The sequence below is a fragment of the Schistocerca nitens genome, chromosome 1 (assembly GCF_023898315.1).
Source record: "Schistocerca nitens isolate TAMUIC-IGC-003100 chromosome 1, iqSchNite1.1, whole genome shotgun sequence".
Lineage (NCBI taxonomy): Eukaryota > Metazoa > Arthropoda > Insecta > Orthoptera > Acrididae > Schistocerca > Schistocerca nitens.
Window position 1 is genome coordinate 265,674,153 of NC_064614.1, and position 20,426 is coordinate 265,694,578.

Consider the following 20,426-nt stretch of genomic DNA (forward strand, 5'->3'; position numbering starts at 1 on the left):
ATTTTGCTTTTGTTGATGTTCATCTTATATCCTCCTTTCAAGACACTGTCCATTCCGTTCAACTGCTCTTCCAAGTCCTTTGCTGTCTCTGACAGAATTACAATGTCATCGGCGAACCTCAAAGTTTTTATTTCTTCTCCATGAATTTTAATACCTACTCCAAATTTTTCTTTTGTTTCCTTTACTGCTTGCTCAATATACAGATTGAATAACATCGGGGAGAGGCTACAACCCTGTCTCACTCCTTTCCCAACCACTGCTTCCCTTTCATGCCCCTCGACTCTTATAACTGCCACCTGGTTTCTGTACAAATTGTAAATAGCCTTTCGCTCCCTGTATTTTACCCCTGCCACCTTCAGAATTTGAAAGAGAGTATTCCAGTTAACATTGTCAAAAGCTTTCTCTAAGTCTACAAATGCTAGAAACGTAGGTTTGCCTTTTCTTAATCTTTCTTCTAAGATAAGTCGTAAGATTAGTATTGCCTCACGTGTTCCAACATTTCTACAGAATCCAAACTGATCTTCCCCAAGGTCGGCTTCTACCAGTTTTTCCATTCGTCTGTAAAGAATTCGCGTTAGTATTTTGCAGCTGTGACTTATTAAACTGATAGTTCGGTAATTTTCACATCTGTCAACACCTGCTTTCTTTGGGATTGGAATTATTATATTCTTCTTGAAGTCTGAGGGTATTTCGCCTGTCTGATACATCTTGCTCACCAGATGGTAGAGTTTTGTCATGACTGGCTCTCCCAAGGCCATCAGTAGTTCTAATGGACTGTTGTCTACTCCCGGGGCCTTGTTTCGACTCAGGTCTTTCAGTGCTCTGTCAAATTCTTCACGCAGTATCTTATCTCCCATTTCGTCTTCATCTACATTCTCTTCCATTTCCATAATATTGTCCTCAAGTACATCGCCCTTGTATAAACCCTCTATATACTCCTTCCACCTTTCTGCCTTCCCTTCTTTGCTTAGAACTGGGTTGCCATCTGAGCTCTGGATATTCATACAAGTGGTTCTCTTCTCTCCAAAGGTCTCTTTAATTTTCCTGTAGGCAGTATCTATCTTACCCCTAGTGAGATAAGCCTCTACATCCTTACATTTGTCCTCTAGCCATCCCTACTTAGCCATTTTTGCACTTCCTGTCAATCTCATTTTTGAGACGTTTGCATTCCTTTTTGCCTGCTTCATTTACTGCATTTTTATATTTTCTCCTTTCATCAATTAAATTCAATATTTCTTCTGTTGCCCAAGGATTTCTACTAGCCCTCGTCCTTTTACCTACTTGATCCTCTGCTGCCTTCAGTACTTCATCCCTCAGAGCTACCCATTCTTCTTCTACTGTATTTCTTTCCCCCATTCCTGTCAATTCTTCCCTTATGCACTCCCTGAAACTCTCTACAACCTCTGGTTCTTTCAGTTTATCCAGGTCCCATCTCCTTAAATTCCCATCTTTTTGCAGTTTCTTCAGTTTCAATCTGCAGTTCATAACCAATAGATTGTGGTCAGAGTCCACATCTGCCCCTGGAAATGTCTTACAATTTAAAACCTGGTTCCTAAATCTCTGTCTTACCATTATATAATCTATCTGATACCTTTTAGTATCTCGAGGATTCTTCCAGGTATACAACCTTCTTTTATGATTCTTGAACCAAGTGTTAGCTATGATTAAGTCATGCTCTGTGCAAAATTCTACAAGGCGGCTTCCTCTTTCATTTCTTCCCCCCAATCCATATTCACCTACTGTTTCCTTCTCTCCCTTTTCCTACTGATGAATTCCAGTCACCAATGACTATTAAATTTTCGTCTCCCTTCACTACCTGAATAATTTCTTTTATCTCGTCATACATTTCATCTATTTCTTCATCATCTGCAGAGCTAGTTGGCATATAAACTTGTACTACTGTAGTAGGCATGGGCTTTGTGTCTATCTTGGCCACAATAATGCGTTCACTATGCTGTTTGTAGTAGCTTACCCGCACTCCTATTTTTTTATTCATTATTAAACCTACTCCTGCATTACCCCTATTTGATTTTGTATTTATAACCCTGTATTCACCTGACCAAAAGTCTTGTTCCTCCTGCCACCAAACTTCACTAATTCCCATTATATCTAACTTTAACCTATCCATTTCCCTTTTTAAATTTTCTAACCTACCTGCCCGATTAAGGGATCTGACATTCCACGCTCCGATCCGTAGAATGCCAGTTTTCTTTCTCCTGATAACGACATCCTCTTGAGTAGTCCCCGCCCGGAGATCCGAATGGGGGACTATTTTACCTCCGGAATATTTTACCCAAGAGGACGCCATCATCATTTAACCATACAGTAAAGCTGCATGCCCTCGGGAAAAATTACGGCTGTAGTTTCCCCTTGCTTCCAGCCGTTCACAGTACCAGCACAGCAAGGCCGTTTTGGTTAATGTTACAAGGCCAGATCAGACAATCATCCAGACTGTTGCCCCTGCAACTACTGAAAAGGCTGCTGCCCCTCTTCAGGAACCACATGTTTGTCTGGCCTCTCAACAGATACCCCTCCATTGTGGTTGCACCTACGGTACGGCCATCTGTATCGCTGAGGCACGCAAGCCTCCCCACCAACGGCAAGGTCCATGGTTCATGGAGGGAAGGAACCTGACGTTAACAAACACAAACATGATGATTCGCTAGAAGGAGTAACACACGTACACTGATGTTGTTACGCACTTGGAAGTAGGTCCTACTTATGTATTAGATATCTTATTACAAAGTGATGTTAAATGAAACTTCAAGATATTCTAATGTATTAACAGTCATCAATGTTTTTCTTAATCATGCTTTAGCTACACAGTTCTTATTTCAAAAATTGTGTTCAGTCACAGTCTCAGCACTGTTGTTCTCTGCCAGACTGTTAAAATACAGTATGAAATGGACTGCTGCTGCTTCCTGCTCTGTAGTGAAACACTCATGTAGAACGGGGTTAAAAAATGCTGAGAAGTAGGTTGTTCTTAATGTTTTTCATGAGTTTACAGAAAGAAATTGGATTTGAAGTTTTTTGAGGGATGGTATTTGATACAGTTGAGATATAAATACGGACTGGATGTACACTCCTGGAAATGGAAAAAAGAACACATTGACACCGGTGTGTCAGACCCACCATACTTGCTCCGGACACTGCGAGAGGGCTGTACAAGCAATGATCACACGCACGGCACAGCGGACACACCAGGAACCGCGGTGTTGGCCGTCGAATGGCGCTAGCTGCGCAGCATTTGTGCACCGCCGCCGTCAGTGTCAGCCAGTTTGCCGTGGCATACGGAGCTCCATCGCAGTCTTTAACACTGGTAGCATGCCGCGACAGCGTGGACGTGAACCGTATGTGCAGTTGACGGACTTTGAGCGAGGGCGTATAGTGGGCATGCGGGAGGCCGGGTGGACGTACCGCCGAATTGCTCAACACGTGGGGCGTGAGGTCTCCACAGTACATCGATGTTGTCGCCAGTGGTCGGCGGAAGGTGCACGTGCCCGTCGACCTGGGACCGGACCGCAGCGACGCACGGATGCACGCCAAGACCGTAGGATCCTACGCAGTGCCGTAGGGGACCGCACCGCCACTTCCCAGCAAATTGGGACACTGTTGCTCCTGGGGTATCGGCGAGGACCATTCGCAACCGTCTCCATGAAGCTGGGCTACGGTCCCGCACACCGTTAGGCCGTCTTCCGCTCACGCCCCAACATCGTGCAGCCCGCCTCCAGTGGTGTCGCGACAGGCGTGAATGGAGGGACGAATGGAGACGTGTCGTCTTCAGCGATGAGAGTCGCTTCTGCCTTGGTGCCAATGATGGTCGTATGCGTGTTTGGCGCCGTGCAGGTGAGCGCCACAATCAGGACTGCATACGACCGAGGCACACAGGGCCAACACTCGGCATCATGGCGTGGGGAGCGATCTCCTACACTGGCCGTACACCACTGGTGATCGTCAAAGGGACACTGAATAGTGCACGGTACATCCAAACCGTCATCGAACACATCGTTCTACCATTCCTAGACCGGCAAGGGAACTTGCTGTTCCAACAGGACAATGCACGTCCGCATGTATCCCGTGCCACCCAACGTGCTCTAGAAGGTGTAAGTCAACTACCCTGGCCAGCAAGATCTCCGGATCTGTCCCCCATTGAGCATGTTTGGGACTGGATGAAGCGTCGTCTCACGCGGTCTGCACGTCCAGCACGAACGCTGGTCCAACTGAGGCGCCAGGTGGAAATGGCATGGCAAGCCGTTCCACAGGACTACATCCAGCATCTGTACAATCGTCTCCATGGGAGAATAGCAGCCTGCATTGCTGCGAAAGGTGGATATACACTGTACTAGTGCCGACATTGTGCATGCTCTGTTGCCTGTGTCTATGTGCCTGTGGTTCTGTCAGTGTGATCATGTGATGTATCTGACCCCAGGAATGTGTCAATAAAGTTTCCCCTTCCTGGGACAATGAATTCACGGTGTTCTTATTTCAATTTCCAGGAGTGTATAATGGAATGGCTAGCAGATTAGTAATCTGGTGCAGTTCATGGATCGCTGGTTCAAGTCTTGCCTCAGTCATACTTTTCTTTTCTTCTTCTTCTTCTTCTTTTTTTAATTTTTTTTTTTTAATTTGAAACACTGACGAATTGTAATTGTAAAAATTCATCAACATTTTTTTACGAATAATGCATGTCTTCTTGTTTCTTTTCACACTGCATGTGAAATTCCTGTTTTCATTTCAAATATAAATTCTTAATTATCAATATTTTATGAAAGATTGTTAAAAAAGATTGCTTAAGTTAAGAAAAAGTAACAAATTAATTTTGTAGGATAAAAATGAAAAAGCAAATACTCTTCATTTGGACTGTGTCCATTGTTTTATACCACAGACATAGTGTCATATGAGCCAGAGTGATAAGTGTCATAGAAACATGGAAAACAATCATTTTCATGCCATCGAGCATACCACGTAAATGCTGCATTTTTACATTTGCTACTTCACCATTATAATATGAACTCAACAGAACTGATCTGGACCAAAGTTAAGGGATTTGTCACAAGAAATAACAAAGATTGTTAAGCTGCCAGACATACTGGAACTAGCGCATGCAAATTTTTCACATGTCATTGCCTCTGCTGGTGGAATATAGAAAGGTGTGTCATAAAGGAAGAGGAGAAAATGCGATACCTGGGTGGCTTCATGGATTCTGTTGTTGATTGACTCATTATCAACGTAACAGATGACAATTCCAGAACTGAAATGTAGTTCTCAGATTTGGATAAGGAAGGGGCTAAGAGATTACCAGACGACTGATTGTAATTAATACTTTCGTGGCTTCAGTATTCAACAATACAGTGAAGTCCCTGCAGCATGCTTTTGCATCACAGATAGCTTGCTCAGAAAAATTACCCTGTGTTTAAGTTAGAAATTTTCATCACTCTTGTTTGTTGTTTGTAATTAGAATGCTATGTTAGGTGAGAACGAGACCATTTTATGCATTCTGTCTGGTCATATAAGAAGCATGCAGTAGTGCTTGAGTTTTGCAAATCTTATGTCATTATGTTTAAAAAATAAATGACATTTGAAGTTATATTGTTTCTCTTGTTGTCTCTTTTTATATCTGAACTGCAGCTGCTCACATCATTGCAGGTTAGTTGGACCAGCTGGCTGGCCAGTGCTGTCTAAGTTAAATGTGCCGGTAAATCTGTTGTCCCGGATTATCACTCAGTCTATGTGCATGTAACACAGCATAAAACCTGTCTTTATGATCATCGTACTTGACTGTATTGGACAAGCTTGGCTTGCACTCCACGTAAAACAAAATGCAATGAGATTCAATCAAACATGAAAGAATACATGGTGCAGTGTTTACATCAGGTTTCTTTTTATAATGAACACAGTGTAGTAAGCAGGAGACCCAGGTTTGAATCCTGGTTGGGCACAAATTTTCAACTTTCCCCATTGATTTCAATTAATGCCCACTTGCAGCCAATATCTGTACATCCTTTGTTTCTTAAATAATGATGGCTGCTAGATCAAAATGGTGACACCTTACATAACAATGAAACCTGTGGAGCCATTCCCCAAGATTTATTAGGGGATTCCTATTTGGCATCATGACATTCTTGAGACTATACCAGGCATTTATGCTTCAAGGAATACATATGAACCTCCTTTTATATGTGTGTTTTCTTCTGCCGCCACTTGATGAGTAGATCTTTTTCCCCATCCGATTAGTGTGCAAGGGGCACTACATTAGTGGTATGTGAATAAATTGAGAATTTGGGTCTGATGGGAGGCGTGCAATGGTAGGCCATGCAGTTGTAATGCTCACTTTGTCCAGATGGCTTAGTGTTTGGAGCATCTACATAGTAGGCAGGAGACCCAGGTTAAAATCCTGGTCTGGTACAAATATTCAACTTTCCTCATTGATTTCAATCAATGCTCGGTTGCAGCCAATGTCTTGTAATTCCTTTGTGTAAGGCTATAGGAACTAGAGACAATCGATTTGTGTATCCATTGGCACTTCATAACATCACATCAGATACTGGGACCGTATGATGATGAAAAATTCAGTCTGGCAACATTTGTTCTCCTTGGACCCCCCACTCAAGTATATGTCCAATGTGATGTTGTACCCAGAACTGGGCTTGGCTGAAAAAGATGGCATGGTGCACAGGGCATAGTCTTTGGTACTCCCGACATTGTTGCATTATCTTTGTGGATACTTGTTTTGCTGCAAACAGGGCAATTTCCTAACTCAAAGTTTGTGGCATGCCTACATGATCTTACAAGAGCAAATTAACAATATGTCTGTCCTCTTGGGTGCCAATCACAGGGGGCAACTGAGATCCTGCAGAATTCTTCTGGACCCGTCATTTCCATATTTACATGACAGTTATGGGATCTTGATGAAAGTGAGTAGCAATATCGCAGAACAATAAACTTTGCTGCACAACAGCAACGGTTCCACGTAATAAAATTATAAACAGCCGACCAGTTGCAGTGGATAAAGAATTCTTTACCTAGGTTTCAACAAATTTAAATTTGTCTTCTTCAGAAGGTGGCCTAAGGACAATGAACATCATAGCTTACATTAGAAAGGTATGATAGATTTTAACACAAATTAGAGAGCTCTTGCATTACAAAAATATGAGAACGACGACTGGTACTTACAATTTTACATTAGTATGGACTAATGTACCATCGCCGTTTTTATAAATGTCGGCATAGATCCATTTGTCAAAATTAAAATATAGCCCTAGAAATAGGGTTTGTCACGTAAATATAAATTAGTACATGGATGTTGCAGAGCTCACAACCGACTGAGTGTAATCGGCCAGCGTAGTTACTCTGCGGCCAGGGCAGGTGGCGTCCATGGCGCGAACCATGTGCCAATTGGAACTTAACTTCCTCGATTTAACAATTTCTATACAGGATAGTTCCTTCAATTTCAATATCTTCCGTAAGGAAACGTATTCAGATAATGTCATCCCTGCTGACTCAACTCATCCAAAAGCTCATAAACTGGCGTTTTTTTCATTCTGCCATTCACCGAATGGTAACTACTCCTTTATCACCTGCCGATCAACAAAAGGAATTGAATGTCATCAAAGCGCTTGCGGCTAATAATGGGTACAATCAGAATATGATCGATTACTTGTTCAGTAAGAAAACTTCCCAAAACTGTTCGACTTTGAGCAACAACCTCCCCACTGATAGCAAAGAAGCTAAAAAATTTATTTCCATTCCTTTCTTGGATAATATATCGTATAGGATTAAACGTCTTCCAAAGAAAAAATATAACTGTAACGTCTCCTTCTCTACAGATAACAGTTTAAAAACAAAACTTGTACATTCAGTAGAGATTGCCAGCGATTGGTTTTCCAATTCAGGTGTTTACAAACTAACCTTCAATAACTGCCCTTCATATTATATTGGTCAAACAGGCAGAGCTGTGAAAACAAGATATAAAGAACACCTATTAGGTAAAAAAGGAGTGAATATACACAGCTCTACTTTTGCTGAACACCTCTTGATAGCCGGCCATACGCCTAAACAGTTAGAAGACACTGTTATCCTACACAGACAAGTCAAAGGGCGTAGACTAGATCTGTGAGAAGAGTTACAAATTTTTAAACATCTAGAGCTCAAAGACGGTAATATACTGAACGACCAGTTGAACCTTGCTTGTAGAAAATTTTTCGAAGGCTTTAAACCTGTACTGTTTATGCTGGTAACCTCAGTGGTCTATTTTCTCAGGAAACTATGATGCACTTTCAAATCTTTAAGCTCACTACCCTTTATGTAATGTGGTTTTCTCACGATGTATGGCTGCCACTACATCGGCCCTTATGTGATTTTGTCTGGCTCTAAAACGTTGGTTCCCTGCGAACGTGTATTAACTGGATTGTGGACCAGGGTTCGTAATTCTGTCTTAAGAGCCATTATTGTCAATTTTAAAGTTCTGACATATATACCGTTTGTGAGCTTCACTAATATAGTAATGTAATTTTTATATTTTGGCTGTATATGCCACTGTGCGTAACTCTCGCGGCGTAAGCGCCACCTGCCTTTTTGATGTATAACTACATTAATTGTACCAAGGCTCCCATACTGTTATAACAGGAATGTTGAACGCTTTCCTTCTTCTTATTGTTACTTTATCTAAGGACGTTATTAATACTGATAATTTACACGTTGCTTTTGTACGCCAATTGGCACATGGTTCGCGCCATGAGCGCCACCTGCCCTGGCCGCAGAGTAACTACGCTGGCCGATTACACTCAGTCGGTTGTGAGCTCTGCAACATCCATGTACTAATTTATATTTACGTGACAAACCCTATTTCTAGGGCTATATTTTAATTTTGACAAATGGATCTATGCCGACATTTGTAAAAACGGCGATGGTACATTAGTCCATACTAATGTAAAATTGTAAGTACCAGTCGTCGTTCTCATATTTTTGTAATGCAAGAGCTCTCTAATTTGTGTTAAAATCTATTCTTGACTTAAGTTTCATACCTTTCTAATGTAAGCTATGATGTTCATTGTCCTTAGGCCACCTTCTGAAGAAGACAAATTTAAATTTGTTGAAACCTAGGTAAAGAATTCTTTATCCATTGCAACTGGTTGGCTGTTTATAATTTTATTTTAGAACAATAAACCATAGTTTTGATAAGCCACTATTCTTCTGCTGTTGAATTCCAACAAGTGCTGGTAGATGTCTGTACTCGATACATGAGGTATAACAACCAAAATTCAAATGCAATTCCTGAATGACAAACCTGCTGATTGATCTTCCCTTTTATACAGACCATAGATAACGTTACTCATATCTACTTTGTTCAGTTGCACTGAAATGCTAATCATTTGCATATTCAAGTGTATAGAAATAAGAAATGTTTGTACATCACTGGCTGTAGTGTAAGTGTTGCTGCTCAAAACAAATGTTTTTTTTTTTTTTTTTTTTTTTTTTTTTTTTTTTTTTTTTTTTTTGAAAACTGAGTGAGTGTATGGAAAAAAATTATTTTTTGTGGTATGATGTAAAATTCTTTACTCTTTTTTTTTCCTTTTTTCAGGACGTGACTATGAAGCAACAGTATATTTCTCTTCTTTTGTATACTGCAACGGAGGAAAAGACTAAGGGTTTCATAAAACCCAAAAAGTTTTCGGATAGTCAAATAACAGGTGTAACAGGAAAGACAGATGGGTTAGGTAGTTTCTCCTTGAAGATTGTTAATAATTCAGGAATAATAGAAAATGAATCATTCTTGAGTACAACAGCTCCTGGCCTGCATCTGCTAAAAGAAACTGTGCTAAGCAATTTTCGTGTTGTTAGTGAAAAATATAAAAATAAAAAGTGGATAGTTCTTCCAGGTGAACACAGACTTAATGGACCTGATGGGAATGAGCTACCAACAAATTTTATTGTGACACAAATTACTGGAAAAGCTCCTTTTGAAATAGATATTATTTTTGAGTCAAATAGTGCCTTCGAAAGAACAGAATCACTGAAAGGAGCTGTTTATACTAAGGAATTACAAATATGGAGGGATGCCTTCAGTCACAGATTTGAAAACACATTCCACCTGGAGGAAAAAGGATTTGGTACAGATGAACAAGAATTTGCAAAGGCAGCTTTTAGTAATATGGTTGGTGGAATTGGATACTTTTATGGTGCATCCCGCGTAGAGTCACCTTACACAAGAGGACCTGTTCCATACTGGAAAGCTCCTTTGTACACTGCAGTACCATCTAGAAGCTTTTTCCCAAGAGGATTTTTATGGGATGAAGGTTTTCATGGTTTGCTCATTGCATCGTGGGATCTAGATATTGAGTTGGATATTATATGTCACTGGTTTGATTTAATGAATGTTGAAGGCTGGATACCCCGGGAGCAAATATTAGGCCAAGAGGCTCTGAGTAAAGTACCTGAGGAATTTGTTATCCAGAGAAATTCTAATGCCAACCCACCTACATTTTTTATTACTTTACAGTTTATACTACAAAATTTTGCATACCAGCTTACTGAGGAAGATGGGCGACTGGAAGCACTGGAACGTCTTTATCCACGACTGCAAGTGTGGTTTGAATGGTTTAATACTACACAAGTAGGTGATATGCCTGGCTCGTACCGGTGGAGAGGTAGAGATTCAACTACAAACAGAGAAATAAATCCCAAAACACTGACATCTGGCTTGGATGATTATCCAAGGGCATCACATCCCAATGTAGATGAACGTCATATAGACTTGCGGTGCTGGATTGCTACTGCATCCTCTACTCTAGCTGAAATAGCAAAATTGTTGAATGTGAACAATGCAAAGTACATGAATACCGTTTCATATTTATCTGAAGAGACTCTTCTAGATGAACTACATTGGTCAAAACACTCATCTTCATTTGCAGATTTTGGGTTGCACACTGACAAGGTAGTTCTGAAGCGACCACCTCCTCAACCAGGAAGGCAACCAGGACAGTCTCATCAGTCACAACAAGAACGAGAGAAAATTCGTGTTGTTCTAAAAGATCCAGAACTGCAGTTTGTTGATTCACATTTTGGTTATGTTAGCTTATTTCCCTTCTTACTACAATTAATGAAACCAGATTCTCCAAAACTTGGTAAGGTATTAGATGATATAAAACGTCCAGAGCTGCTTTGGACTAAATATGGGTTAAGATCATTAGCTAAAACTTCTCCTTTATACATGAAATACAATACGGAACATGACCCACCTTACTGGCGAGGTCCCATATGGATTAATATGAACTACCTTGCTGTTAGAGCACTACATTATTACAGCGAAATCAATGGACCCTATATGGAGAAATCAAGAGAAATATATAATGAACTTCGACAAAATTTGATAAAAAATATTTTCAAAGAGTATAAACGCACTGGTTATCTTTGGGAACAGTATAATGATGAAACAGGAGAAGGGCAGAGATCAAGACCTTTTACAGGGTGGTCATCATTAGTAGTTTTAATGATGGCAGAATTATTCTGAAACAAAACATCACTGCATATACAGATTTTTTAAAATCAAGTAATCCTTTTGAACATGATTACATTTTAAAGAAAAATACCACGTTTGCTGCACTGGAAACAATATATTTTCAGAGGTACTTCCATTAAAACGTGTCTTTCTAATGTTGTTGCTGTTGATATTGTGATCTCAATATATTTTGTTGGTACTTTGGTAAAGATTAATTCTTAATATATGCCTTTTTACTGAGAGTAAAGTAACTATGCTATCAGTAAGCATTCCTTCTATTTTAAGAAGGGTTAACTTGATATTCTAAAGTAGTCCCATAAGAGTGTAACAATTTTAACTGTGACTTCTGTCAACAAAATCATGTACATTCTGTACATGGTTCATTTTACACAAGAAACTGAAAGGTGAGAACTTTCCTTGTTCATTATTGGTTGTGACTCTAAAATAAAATTTTATTTTTGATTCATTACATTGATTTATATTATGATTTGTAAAGAAACTGACAGTAAGCAAGTATCATTATTTATTATTACAATGTCTGTGTTTTCAGACACACATGCATGTTGAAGAAACAGACATTTGTGACAATCTGCAGTTGTAGTAATACAGTAGAGCGTCGATCAACCGAACGATCGCTTAACCGAACTGTGTACTTGCTCGCACCTGTTACTCTCCCACCCTACCGTCCATCATCCCCCTCACTCCCAAACCAGGTTTCCCACAGTAGTCGCCGCACTGGGCCACCGCTGGCGGAACATTGCTTTTAATGGGGCCTTCACAAGGCGCTGCTGACCAGCCAAGCCGCCAGTCGCTGTGTTTCAACAATCAGCACACTTCTGTCGGCTTGGCACTGGCAGTAGAAGTAGTGGCAGTATCAAAGCTGTTCACGGCAACAGCTGCGCCAGCTTAGAGTTGAGGCATGCCGCTCTGCACAGTTTGAAGGATTGCGCGCCCCCAAGAAGAGCTTCTCACGGTGCAAACAGTCACCTTCTGTTCTCTGTTACGAGCACTTGTATGCTGCTGCATGAAGAAGTGAACTTGACGATACAAAATGCTTAAATGTAAACGTGTTGTCCTTTCTGTGAGGGACAAGTACGAGATTATTACTATATATTCCTACTGAAGTTCCCTTTATATGTTACTTTGTAATACTAAAAGAGACGCCTGTTTTTATGAATAAATTTACTGTACAGTACTTCTTTTTGGCAAATAAACATGTACAGTTCGATTATCTGAACAAACCAGTTTTCCGAACACCAATGTCCCCCAATTACTTCGGATAATCGACATTCTACTGTATTACAAAATTTTGTCACAAATATGAATATTTTCGACACCAGCTGAGTTAGGCATGGAAATCATACCTATTGGTGACATGAAAATTTGTGCTGGACTGGGACTCAAACTTGCATTTCCTGCTTATCATCAGTGTTCACCTTAACCATCTTGCCTATCTGTGCACACATCCAAGACTGATCCAAACCTCCATATGTCACATTGTATATGTGCCTGTTGCTTGCAGCTTATCTGGAGTCCCGCCACAGGCTTAATGAGACAGACTTGTTCAACATTAGCTATTCTTGTTTTGCCCATACAGGCTGTGATATGTATTAGTACAATGTGTGTTCCTTCACACACGCATGTGCATCATCTCCAAACACACAGCACAGAAAACCTCAAAAAAAGTCATTATATACTATGAGCACACAATGTAGGTGAACATGGGGAAATGAGTAAGGAGTTCTTAAGATTAAACATCTGGGAACATCAGCATCGCTGGCCAGAGAAAATGACTCCTGATATTATCTCATACGGTTGACAGGAGCAGGTTAGTTTGCTCTGTGACTTGAGTGTGTTATGTTGTGTATTGAGTTTCTAAAATAAAGTGTCTTATATGTCGTCTATCATTCACTGCCACTACATACCAGAGTCCACCACCGGTAGTGCAGAGCATGGTGTGGAGCCGACGACCATCGGTCCGTGAGGAACTCGCTGTCCAGAGGGGGCGGGTGAGTAGTGGAGATGGCTAGACGACCATCATCAGTGAAACATGGTGCTGTTGCAGTCATTCAGGAGGAAACAGATGTTGTGCAGATGGCTTCTTGTGTGTAACAAGTTGCCCAATAGATGTCTGTGGAACTGTGGTATGCTGCTGGAACATTTTGTTCAGTCCAGTAACCGATGTTCAGCTACACACTTCTGTTCACATTAAGGCTACTAACAAGCAACAGTACTTACAATTTGACAGTTACCGTCCTTTCCATATCAAACATTCCCTCCCATATGCTGCCTTCTTCTGCAATGGCGTGGTGATGAGGGCGTCATGCTCGGTGATAGCCAGTTGAATTCGTGCAAGTTTGGGTTCTCGCCATTGTGAGGCAACTGGAGGTTGTGGAAAGGCAAGGTGGCTGCCATTGTTGTCAGTGTCAGTTACACTTTGTCAGTTGTACATAATAGTAGGGTGGAAAATAGTGTCTGAGCACTATTCAACTGTTTGGAAGGCACACTCGTGAAAATGTTTACTGTCCAAAAGTGGCGCAGTCAAAACAGCAGCATCGATGAGAGCACGCTGTCTAGTTGGATAGTGTGTGTCTGTCCAGCACTGTAATGACACTTCATATCTGAATTTAAGTCCCATGGAGACTGTTGGCTGCAACATTGCATAGCACCAAACATGTGGATTATATATTCCAAGTCGAAATGGGCCATCTCTTGTGCACTGATGGAACGCAGAACACCATGGATGCACTGGGCAGTTAGTACACTACACAGTTATGTTGATGTTTGGAGTTTGAACACAGTTTGATGCATTGCACACAAATGTTCTATGTTGTAGCATGGCACATAAAACAAGGCTGCAGGAAAATCACTGCCAGTTTGTATGAAATACTTAGTGGCAGAGAGTGATAATGGCTGAATTGTCATTGCCCAGTAACCAGCTCTGCAGTAAAGTAAGAAAATATGTCATGATTGTATTCTGGGGGGTCACCAGTGCAGAACTCCAGATGTAGTGAGAACGAATGATAGATGACACAGTGGTATGGAGTACACAACACACTTTATTTTAAGAAACTCAATACATACAAGGATACATGACATCAATTACTTGAGTCACAGAGTGAACTGAACAGCTCCCGTCATCCGCCAGAGATAAAACTGTGTGTGATTTTCTGTATCCAGCAATACTAAAGTTCCCCCAAAACATGTACTTTTTGAGATCTTGGTGTTTTTTTTTTTAATGGCCAGCAGGGAATGGTATTTGGGAAATGTAATTCAACAGTAATATGTGTTTATTATACAGTGAGCTCCCCCTATGCCCATTTAGAAATATCTTTCAATTTGAGGAAGTTATTCTGAAATTGGTGATTCTCATTAAAAAAATGTAAAAACATGTTTAGATAAACTAATGTTCATTTTAAGCCCTCAGTTTAGATATTTTACAATAAATAGGAATGTCTGGGTTTTGGTTGGTGTACTAGTAATACTCCAACCAAAGTAAAGTTTTTATGAGTTCCTTCAGAGCCCACAGGTGACCATATCATGTCTTTAAAAAGTTACTGTGCCTTTAATTTGCAGATTAAAGCAACACTTTTTACTGGGTTTCTCTCAGGAAATGAGGGATAAAAACTGTCGTCAAACTTAATACAGAGACCAAAATGGGAATGCCATGAATGATTTAGCTGGTTTGATGGACCGCATTAGCTTGGTTTGAACATAGCCACTAGTGAAATGAGGATGAATAGCCTGTCCACTTCACCAGATGAAAGCTGCAACCCTCAGCAGCCAGGGAACGAGTCATAGTAGTACAAGGACACTGGTACTGTACTACTCTGTGCTCTGACTTAGAAAGTAAGTGTTGCACGGTGGACTTAGAAATTTCTCTAGCACGTTAGATGGTGGACTTACACTCTTGGAAGATTCTAACTCATTCATACTGTAGCTTTTTTTCTTAGTAGCCGGACTATTTCCCATGTGATGTCAACATATATTACCACATAATGAGTGGAACTTCCTGTGTTCCGTAACTTCTTCTTTGTGAAAGGGTGCATTTTTGGCAAACTGTTAAATTGAAATTTGCAGACTTAAGAGTAATTGCAACATATTTTAGACCCTTGTGGCGAGTGCGGGCTTTGAGAGACATGGTGCGGAGAGAACTTGTATACATTGATTACTGCATAGAAAGGTTCTGCAAAGGACTTTAAGTACTTTTCAGACTATAGGTATGGTTCTACGGTGTGTGTTTCCTTCTATATAGGCAATTTCTCCATTCCCTCTCCTCCCCAAAAAAATGTTTTAGTCACTATGATGCAATAGAGAAGTTGTTTTTCAGGGAAAATACCTGAAGGAACCTGCAGCAGTGACACAGTGAGAATCACTGCGTCTTCTAGTCTTTTCCAAGTGACAATACCATCCATTTGGGCCTTATGCAAGCAGTTATTTGGCTTGGCACTGATTGGTAGAGTTGTTGACAGCCTTCTAATGGATTTTGTGCCAAATTCTGTCCAGTTGGTTAGTTAGATCATCAAAATCCCAGGCTGGTTGGTGGGCCCTGTCCATAATGCTCCAAACGTTCTCAATTGAGGAGAGATGCATACACCTTGCTGGCCAAGGTAGAGTTTGGCAAGCATGAAGGCAAGCAGTGAAAACTCTCATGTGTGCTGGTGGGCATTATCTTGTTGAAATGTAAGCCGAGGATGGCTTGCCATTAAGGGCAACAGAATGGAGTGTAGAATATCATTGACATACTGCTGTGCTGTAAAGGTGGCACAGATGACAACCGAAGGAGTCCTGTTGTGAAAAGAAAAGGCATCCCAAATCACCACTCCAGGTTGTCAGCCATATAGTGGGCAACAGTCAGGTTGGTCTCCCACCACTGTCCAGGGCATCTCCAGAAATGTCTTTGGCCTGGAATTTCATTGACTGGAGTAGAATTGTCTTCAGTGATGTTTCCCGCTTTGAATTGAGCTCCGATGACTAATGAAGACATTTTTGGAGATGCCTCAGAGAGTGGTGAGATATTAACCGGACTGTTGCTCACCATACAGACCGACAACCAGGAGTGATGGTTTAGGGTGCCATTTCGTTTCATAGCAGGAGCCCTTTGGTTGTCATCCATGGCCCTCTTACAGCGCAGTGATACATCAGCAAAATTCTAAACCTCCATTTTGTTACCCTCATGGTAAGCCATCATGGGCTTAAACTTCAGTAAGATAATGCCCACCCACACATGGTGACAATTTCTACTTCTTGTCCTCGTGCTCGCCAAAGCCTACCTTGGCCAGAAAGGTCGCCAGATCTCTGCCCAATGCATAACTTTTGAAGCATTAGGGGCAGAGTCCTCCAACCAGCTTGATATTTTGATGATCTAACACACCAATTTGACAGAATTTAGCCCACTATCCATCATGAGGATGTCCAACAACTTTATCAATCAAAGCCAAGCCGAATAAGTGCTTGGATAATGGTCAGAGATGGACCAATGCATTATTGACTTGCTCAACTTTTGAAGCTCTTTCTCTTGAAGAAATCATCCATTTTTTCTGAAATTGTTATCATTTGTTTGCCTGTTCATGTACATCACATCTATCGATTTCTATACTGTTCAGATAATTCCTTCATGGTTTGTCCTTTTTTTTTTTTTTTTTTTTTTTTTAAAAAAAAAAAAAAGAGTGTATTTCATTATCAGTGGGGTTCCGAATCATGTTGCTTACTAAAATGTTATTAAATGAAGTTACATCTAGACATTCCTCTTTGAAATATGTCAAATGCAAAGTAATTTGAAGTCTCTTAAGAAGCCAAGGTAATGATGTGCTCTGAGCATGGTGTAAGACATTAATATGAGCCACACCAATCTCTGAAAGGTGATTCTTTGCATGGCTTGTGAAGCTTGTCAACTCCCACACTGTCCACAGCTTTGAATCTAGTCACTTCCAGTGATGGTTCAGGAGATACCACTCCCCTGTTTAATAACCTAACCCCATGGGAGGCAGCTATACAAAAGTATTTCTACACAGATGCTACATAACAAGTGTTTACTATGATATTGAGGAGGCCTATGATACTGCTTGGAGGCACAGTATCCTCAGACAGCTTCATGAATGCTGCTTTCAAGGGTGTCTTCCCATCTTTATATGGTCCTTTTTCTTCCATGTTATTTTAAATCCCAAATCAGCAATATCCCCGCTGATGGCGTTGAATGAGAGAATTGTGTCCCTCAAGGTATTGTTTTAAGTGAAACTGTGTGTGCCATAGCAGTTAATAACATAATAAAGAGAGTAAGAAGTCTGTTCAGTTTTGCTTGTTTGTTGACAACTTCTCCATCTTTTGTTCTTCATAAAGTCTCACCACAATAACCTGTCAAATGCATCTGACAATCAAAAGGCTGGAAGAATGAATGGAGACATGTGTCCTTTTAACTGCTTAATTCAGTTTTCCTCGATTAAAAATGGGGACACTGTTATCAATTTATTGTAAATCAGTGCTAAGTGAAGGGCTGGGAAAGTGTCAATAAATAAGTATAAAATGAGAAAAACAAAGAAGAAAGAAAAATAAGGAAAAGGCAAAGGGAGAGGAGAAAAAGAAAATTGGGCAGCAAATGAGGTTGATACTACATGAACGGTATTTATAGTAACATGGTAAGAGGAAGGACCATATAAAGATGGGAAGACATTCTCAGAGGCTCCCTTCAGTATTTGTTGATGAACATTTTCATCCAATAGTAAATATAGAATTAAAAAAAAAAGTGCTACTAGTGAGAGTGAAATCAGCAACTTTGTCATTAAAAGACTTATACTACACAACTGAGCTGTTGGCAGCTTTGTTAGAATGCTTGAAATCTTTTGTACATATCGCCATATGGAAATCTTCAAAGGCACATTTTTCAAGTTTTTTTGAAAAGTGCATCATACTGCTTTAGGAAATTGATGCTTTGGTACTGACCTTCAAGTCCTAAGCATGAAGAAAACCAGAGAGGGTAGATCAGTCTGTAAGATCCCCTTGGTACTAGAAGAGTTCATGATGGGAGGGACCCTGCATGGTGTATAGTCCATACACCACGGATAAGATGACTACTGCACAATAGATGTACAACAAAGCATATCAGTAGAGAAATGCTACTGCACAATAGATGTAAAACAAAGCATATCAGTAGAGAAATGCTAAATGCAACATGTTTGGCTGCATGAAGACTTCAATGAATGCTGCAGCAGAATCTTATCAAAAGACCTCTTAAAAACCCAAAGAAATTCTGGTCATATATAAAGGCCGTACATGGCACCCAGATTGGTGCCCTGACACTCACGGATGACACTGTAACTGAAATTTAGGGTAGAAAAGCAAAATCAAAAATGCTGTGCTCAATTTTCAAATGTTAGTTTACAAAGGAGGATCAAAGAGCAGTGTTCTAGTGTAATTGTTGCGCAACAGCAAAGATGAGTTATGTAGACATTAGTGTCTGTGAAATGATCGTATGGCACTGATGGCCAGGAGTCCCCACCTGGGGAAGATAGACTGCCGAGTTGAAAGTCTTTGCAGTTGATGCCACATTGGGCAACTTGCCTGTCTATGATAATGAGGACAAGACAACACCTAGTCCCTGAGTGGAGAAAATCTCCGACCCAGGTGGGCATTGAACGCGGGCCCATTGCATGGCAGTCAGATACACTGTAGTGTCTGTGGTGTTGAGGAACAGCTGGAATTACTGAAGTTAAACAAAGCTCCACAGTCCAGTGGAATGCTTGTCAAACTCTGTACCAAATTTGTGTTGGAGTTGGCCTCTATTTTAACTGTAATATACTGAGGTCCATCAAACAGATGTATGTGCCCAATAGATGGGAGAAAAGTGCAGGTTAGCAGAAGTGATCCATAAAACTGTCATCCAGTATCATTGTCATGCATCTGTCGCAGAATTGTAGAACATATCCTGAGCGCAAACATAATGAGTTACCTCAAACAGAATGACTTCTTCCCCCGTGCCAAGAAACATGGGTTTCAGAAATGTTGATCATTTGGAACCCAACTCACACCTCTGTCATGTGACATCCTGAAAGCCATGGGTCATGGAAATCAGATGACTGCAGTATTTCTTTTGTAGTATTTCTTGACTTCCAAAAAATATTTGTCGTCGTACCACACCAACACTTACTAATGAAAGCACTATCATAGTAAAAGAAATTTGTGACTGGATTCAGTATTTCTTGATAGGGAGGATAGTGAGTCACCAACAGGTATGCTCCAGGTTACTATGTTGGCAGCCCTGTTGTTGATACTGTAAATTAATGACCTGGCAGCCAAATTTTTTTTCAGAATATAGTAAACTCCCAATTATCCACAGGTGGATTATCCATGGCCTATTTCTCCGACTTTTTTCTTTGCTGCTGAAAATTTTCCATTAACCTGGGAGTGGTTGCGGGTGCACGATAATCACACGTTACAGCACAAATGAAGTAAACAATGTGCTGCTCGAATACTAAAAGAGCTGGACAGTATTTTGTTCCAAAGTAGTGTAAGGTAATGTGTAGTTGGATTGTTCTGTATTCCTTGTAACTACCGAATTTTCACATATATTATGATGATTAAAGCAGAATTTGTTATAAACTGTAATTAATGATTTCAATTATGATATTGTAATTAATTTTTGTTTTTGAACAACTCTAATACATTACTGTGCACATGAACTGTGGATTATCAACAGAATTCAATTAACTACAATTTTCAGGTCCACAATTACTGTGAGTAATCAAGAGTTTACTGTCTGTAGTTATCTATTTTATCTTCGCAGGAAGGCAAACGTACATTTATAGCATTTTTAGATGTAGAAAATTAATTCTAAAGGTAGCAAGGATAAAGTACAGGGAGAAAAGTTGAAGTTACAACTTGTACAGAAACCAGGATATGAAAAGGAGGCAGTTGTTAAGAAGGGAGTGAGACA

General features: G+C 40.4%; 1 protein-coding gene across 3 annotated transcripts in view; it reads left to right on the top strand.

Annotated features, from left to right (window-relative positions):
* LOC126247803 (mannosyl-oligosaccharide glucosidase) overlaps nucleotides 1-11,929 on the top strand; it is a 70,918-nt gene extending 58,989 nt beyond the window's left edge. For all 3 annotated transcript variants that reach the window (XM_049948511.1, XM_049948513.1, XM_049948512.1), the window contains exon 5: nucleotides 9,581-11,929. In XM_049948511.1, coding sequence (XP_049804468.1) covers nucleotides 9,581-11,509 — 1,929 coding nt within the window. In that variant the 3' untranslated portion in view covers nucleotides 11,510-11,929. The remainder of the gene's footprint in view (nucleotides 1-9,580) is intronic.
* Nucleotides 11,930-20,426: the final 8,497 nt, after the last annotated feature.